The 6,047-nt window shown below is 65.4% G+C and overlaps 1 protein-coding gene across 1 annotated transcript in view; it reads left to right on the plus strand.

Annotated features, from left to right (window-relative positions):
* LOC112402638 (receptor-type tyrosine-protein phosphatase V-like) overlaps nt 1-6,047 on the plus strand; it is a 13,230-nt gene that overhangs the window by 2,225 nt on the left and 4,958 nt on the right. The window contains 11 exon segments of the mRNA XM_024749664.1: nt 507-644; nt 647-778; nt 861-1,001; nt 1,235-1,452; nt 2,696-2,783; nt 2,869-3,042; nt 4,307-4,570; nt 4,731-4,829; nt 4,832-4,918; nt 5,189-5,470; nt 5,701-5,866. Coding sequence (XP_024605432.1) covers nt 507-644; nt 647-778; nt 861-1,001; nt 1,235-1,452; nt 2,696-2,783; nt 2,869-3,042; nt 4,307-4,570; nt 4,731-4,829; nt 4,832-4,918; nt 5,189-5,470; nt 5,701-5,866 — 1,789 coding nt within the window.

The raw sequence follows: 6,047 nt of genomic DNA on the forward strand, positions 1-6,047 counted from the left end.
TCACTTACCAGCACCGGCAGCGTCCATGTGCCAGCCCCGTGCCAGGCACTTCTGTGTGTCACCTCGTTTATCCCCCAGAACAGCCCCTTAAGTTGTGTTATCTCCGTACGGTGGAGGGACCGAGGTTCAGAGAGAGAAGGACCAGGTCCCGAGGCTTAGGAGTGTCCAGCTGGGCTGAGCCCGCGGGGACTTTGCTGCACTTTTGCTCAGGGAAGTGCTGTCTCGCTGCTGTGCGCTGGCTGTGGGTCTCGGGCAAAGTGCTGACCCTCTCTGTGCTTCAGCCTCTGTATCTTAAAGCAGGATGATGGCAGCCTTGTGAGGAGTGTGAGGTCTGGCACCGGATGTGTTATCGTTCGTCACCACGTCCTCGGCCGGGTCCCAGGACTCACCCAGAATATGGCTCAGGGTCACTGCCAGCGCCTGGATGAGGCCTGGTCCAGGGCGTGCGGGAAGAAGCTGACACGGGGGTCCAGGACCTTCTGCACGTGTGTCTCCCTTCCCCACAGATCCCTCAGTCCCCCTGGACCTGGTACTCGCTCCCCGGCCCCCAGAGCTCTGGGCCACCTGGAAGGCAGGGCCGGGGGCCCGGGATGGCTACCTGCTCAGGCTAAGTGGGCCGGTGGAGAAGACCATCACGCTGGGCCCCGGGCCCTTAATGCCACGTTCCTGGGGCCCCTGCCCGCTGGACACCACGCTCTAGAGCTGAGGGTTCTGGCCGGGCCCTGTGACGCCTAGACCCAGGCCAGTGCCTGGCTGGAGGGGAGTCTGTGCTGGCGGGGTACAGGCCGGGGTCCTGCCCAGGGGCACCTGCATCAGGAGACGTGTGAGTCCTCGCTCTCCAGGGACCACACCCTCTCCAGATGCTGCAGCCCAGCGCCGGAAAGGCAATGGTACCGAGCTGCCCCTGGACGGGCTGGAGGCCGGCAGGGAGCCTGGGACCCAGGTACTGCCCTACACCCAGGGAGCCCCCAGCCTCCTCAGAAACATCGCTGGGCCACCTGGTGCCACCCAGGTCACTCTCCAGGGACCTGGGGCCCACTACCAGGGGACAGTGGACACTGTCCCCTCTCCAGGCAACACCCCCCGAGCACCATAAGTCACACAGGTGAGTGCCAGCCACTGCGGACCCTGGTCTGGGGCTGGGGGGCTTTGCCTCGGGGTGGAGACCTGGGTGGGGACATCACAGCGCCACAGACATTGCAGGGCTCCCTTACCAAACCGCTCCTCTCTCCAGGGCCCCTGGCACCGCAGTCACTGGAGGTCGTCGGCAGGGGCAGCCCCTCTGACTTGACCGTTGGCTGGGCTCCAGCACCAGGGCAGCGGGAAGCCTACAGGGTCGGCTGGCGCCAGGAGGGCAGCCAGAGCTCTCTGGGCGGTCTTGTCGCCCTGGGCCCCGATATTTCCGGCCTGACGCTGAGGGGCCCCGTGCCCGGCTCCTGCTACACCATGTGGGTGTGGGAGTGGGCAGAGGGCCAGGGCCTGCCCCCGTGAGTTCCCGGCTGCGGGCCCTGGGTGGCCAGCCTGGGCGGTGGCGGTGGGGACCAACGTCCTTCACACGCCGCCCTCTGTGTGCCGTGTTCCTGGCTCAGAAGCCATGCATCCATCCAAGGTGGGGCCGCTCATGAATCTGTTTGCAAGCGTTCTCCACCTCCTGCCATCTGGTCGGCCATCCATCCATCCATCCGTCCATCCATCCTTCCAACAAATATTTAATGAATGCCTCCCATTTCTAGGTATGGGGTTAGGCGGTAAAGCTAACAATTATGAAGACCATCTAGAAAGGAAGGCTGCCGGGTAAACAGATGGTTTATGTGTCTGTTAAAGTAATGCGTATTGGTTCATACGTCACAGCGTAAACGTAGACGCACAGAGAAGAATACACACGATGTATTTGAACCACTTGAAGCTCTGTTCTCACGGGTTAAAACTGAGGACTGTGGGGAATTGTACGTGGTTCTGGCTAATCTTTCAGGGTTTACAGAAGGGCCACCTTAAAGAGTCAGGGAAGGGTTCCCAGAGGAAGGAGGTGGGCCAAGAAGCGTGTGTGTCTGAGTAGGGTGGGCAGAGAGGGGCCTTAGCAAGGGGCAAGTGTGGACCCAGGCCCTCAGGTTGGGGTGAGAGAGAGAGAAAGGGAGGGAGAGAAACAGAGGGAGTGAGAGAGAGAGAGAGGGGGAGAGAGAGGAAGAGAGACAGAGAGAGATTGGGAGGTGGGGGCCAAACGTCAGTGGCTGAGCTGGAGGCCCGTGTCCCGGGTGTGAGACACAGGCGCTGGGTGCTGGTGGGGACCAGGTGGACCAGACGTCACCTTCCAGGAGCTGGTGGTCTGGGAAGCAGGTGGGGCGCAGGCGTCAGGGCGGAGACCGTGTCATCCAAGAGGTTTTCCTGGGAGGGAAGGAAGGAGCGGGCTGGAGCCTGGTGGCTAGCTGTGCCTGGAGACCAGCAAGCAGGGCACAGCAGGAGGGGTGGCGCTGGGTTGTCCCAAATCCGTTTCTTCCTGTCCTCAGTCCCTGCGCCTCCCGCCAACCTGAGCCTGGGCCTGGCCGCCCAGCCCCCTGCCCTGCGGGCTGTCTGCAGCACCCCCCCGCCCCCGTCGGGGGCAGGAACGGCTTCCTCCTGTGGCTGTACCGCCTGAACCCTTGGCTCTAGAGGGTGAGGAGACCCTGACCCCCAAGGCACAGACTTCTCCTGGGCCCAGCCGGCTCCGGGCACCGAGTTCCTGGTGTGGCTGTCCACCCTGCAGGGGCCGGACAAGAGCAGCGGCACCAATGCCACAGGCTGGACACGTGAGTGCCGTCCTCATGGCCCTGCCTTGCTCAGTGGGTCCCAGGGGCTGCACGACGCCCTTACCTCCCTGTGGTCCGTGAGCAGGCTGCTGGGTTGACGACGGTTGCTCCCTCGGGCACCAGGACACCCCTCGCCCTGGCCGAGAGTCCCCGGGGCCTGGCCCTTCTGGCACCAGGAAGGCGGGCAGAACCTGGGCTTTGCTCCCGGGCGGTGGCATGGGCTGGGCCCTCGAGCTCTCTCATGACCAGAGACGGGGAGGTGGGGACCGGGTGGACCAGAGGACCGGCTGCCAGGCCCCCCGGGCCCCTTGCTTGGTGTTCTATCACTTAAACGACATCCGGGAGGCCTCCATCTCACGGAGGAAGAAGCCAAACACAGGGCAGGCTCTCAGTCCTCAGTGGGGCGTCGGGGTTCATGTGCGGGCAGTATGGCCCAGGGTCCATGCTCCTGGCCACGTACCAACCCCAGAGAGAAGGGGGGGTGGGGGGCCCCAGGAAGGGTCACAGTTCCTGAAGTACAGGACGGGTCACATGGCGAGGCCCAGAGGCCCAGAGCCGGGAGGCTGGGCCAGGAAGCCCCTCCCAGAGGCCCAAGGCCTGCTCGGTGGAGCCGGGCAACAGTGGGGTCTCCTTGCCCAGCGTCATCCTTCTCCAATGTGGCGGCCCACACTGCCCGCCCTGCCCTCGCGACCCTTCCCAGGACCCTGAGACCTCGGACCGGCCCGGGAGGGGTGGGAAAGCTCCGGCCAGGGGCTCTAACTGGCTCAGACCTGTATCGGGCCTGTGCCTCTTTGAGCCTCAGTTTACAAAGGAGGGGTCCACCAGGTGACCCCAGGCCCTGGGCCCAAGGGGAGGGTGGAGGGGCCCCACCTGGACCCCAGACACTGCCTGCCCTTTAACCTATCCACCCACTCGGGGGGCTGTCAGAGCTGGGGCTGGGCCCGGAAAAGGCTCTGTGCGTAACCCCCTGGCCGCCCCGTCTGGCTGGGAGAGCGGTGATCGATGCGCTCACTCAGCATGGCCGGGGCTCGTTCTCTGCTGTCTGGGGAAGTCAGGAGGTGGTCTGCCTCCCCACGGGTAGAATCTCCTCTCACTGGTCCTCTGAACCGGTGTTTCGCGACTGGGCCAAGGGTGGAGGGCCAAGCGGGGCCCTTTCGGGAGGAAGGAGCCATGATCGGGGCTGTGCTCTTCACCCTGCGCTAGAGCTGCCCTCAGCAAGTCCCCAGTCCCCGCACGGGGGCCTAAACCGCAGGCGTCCCCAGTTCCGAGGCCACAGGTCTGAGACCTAGGCTGGCAGAGTCCTCGGTGAGTGGACGGCTGTCCCTCAGTGTCTGCGTTCCAGCCCCTCTGGGTCAGGGCCCACACCGATGACCTTTTACCTTCCTCACCTCTTTAGGGACCGAATCTCCAAATACAGTCACACTATGATATCCTGAGGGTCTGGACTTCAACTTGAATTTTGGGGGACACAGTTCAGGCCATGACACCTCCCTTCTCTCCTCCCGACCCTGTTGTCCCCGCAGCCCCCCTCGCCCCACCTCTGGTAAGTGTGGCCAGTGAAGGTCCCACCCAGCCCCGGGCATCCTGGGTCCACACGCCGTGGGGCCGGGACAGCTACCAGGAGACCCTGTACCAGGCAGGTGTCCCGGTGGGCTCCAGGCCTGTGGGGGCCCAGGTGGACGGTGCCAGTTTCTCAGCTCTGACTCCGGGCACTGAGTACGAGGTGCGGGTGGTCGCACAAGCCGGGCCCCTCCGTGTGGCAACAGCCGGCGCCTCCGGCTGGATCTGTGAGCCGCATTGGAATGGCCGGGGGAGGAGCAGCGGGCAGGGCCGCCCCTGGACCCCTGCTCCCTCCCTCGGTGGCACCGCTGCCCCCCAGTCGCCCGTCCCACCTGCACCACGAGGGCCCTGCGTGGGGTCACAGGCGTCCTGCTCTCCTCCCCACAGCCTCACTGGTGCCCATCAAGCTGCTGGTGTCCATGCAGGCGGGCAGTGCTGTGGTCAGCCTGGCCTGGGCCAGCGGCCGCCTGGGGCACGGAGTGTGCCGCACACACCTGGACTCAACCTCTCCCTGTCCGTGCTGTGCCAGGCGGGGCCGCTCCAGGCCTCCACGCACCTGGTGCTGCAGCCCGTGGGTACGTCGGTGTCTCTCAGGGGGAACAGAGCACCCTGACCGCTGCCCATCCTGTCCCAGCCCTGCTCGTCTGGGTGTGTGCCGTGCCCACCCGCCCTCGGGATGCCCCTCGCTCTCCAGATGGGCGTCAGGTCCCGAGGAGACCTTATTTCTCCCTGTGGCCGCTGCCCCTTTCCAGGGACAGAAATGCCTGGTCCCTCTGCGCCTCTGATTTTGACCACCTCTTGGGCTGTGCTGACTCCCACGTGATGTGGAACACTTGAACCCGCAGAGCCCGACCCAGTGGAGGACGTGCGGTGCCAGCCCGAGGTCACCCGCATGGCTCTGGCCTGGATGGTGCCCAAGGGGGACGTGGACACGTGTCCGGTGGTGGCGGAGCAGCTGGCAGCAGGAGGGGACGCCCACCTCGTCTTCCAGGCCAACACCTCTGGGGATGCCCTCCTGCTGTCCCGCCTGGAGCCCGCCACGTCCTACCGCCTCAGCCTCTCCGTGCGGGGCAGGAATGGCCCGTGGAGCCGGGAAGTCACCGTGGTGTGTGCCACTGCTGCCGAGGGTAGGCGCCCCCTTGGCCTCAGGCCCCGCTCCCTCAGTCTTCCTCCTCCATCGCCCCCAGCCCCGGCCCCGACCCTGACCCAACGCCACACTCGTTTGACACCCCCTGCGGGGCTTGTGCCCAGCACCCAGCCCAGTTTGGATTCTGTGCGTCCAGTCAGCTGCCATTGCAGGCATGGCCCTGCCCTTGGGGGCTGCTAACAGGGCCTCACTCTCCCCTCCTGCCCCCAGCCTGGCACCCCCACCCCCGATCTGGCCGAGGCCCCCAGCTGGAGCCTGAGATGGGGATGGACGTGCTGATATCCCAGGGCATGTTTGGCGAGGACGACGGGCAGATCCAGTGGTATGGCATCATCGCCACTGGTAACATGCCGCGTGAGTCCCGGCCCAGGCAGGTGGGGGACCCTGGCTACGGCCTGGCAGGGGTGGCGTGGGGCCCAGGTGCTGACACGGGTGAGATGAAATGTCTGAGGCCGGCGGGAGTGTTGGCGCAGGAAGGGGGACTGGGACGTTCTGGAGGAAGGGACTGGTATACTAACGGGGGCGGGCACGTCTAGAACACGGGCAAGCCCCTCTGG

The sequence above is a fragment of the Neophocaena asiaeorientalis genome, unplaced genomic scaffold, assembly GCF_003031525.2.
Source record: "Neophocaena asiaeorientalis asiaeorientalis breed wild unplaced genomic scaffold, Neophocaena_asiaeorientalis_V1.1 scaffold44, whole genome shotgun sequence".
Taxonomy (NCBI): domain Eukaryota; kingdom Metazoa; phylum Chordata; class Mammalia; order Artiodactyla; family Phocoenidae; genus Neophocaena; species Neophocaena asiaeorientalis.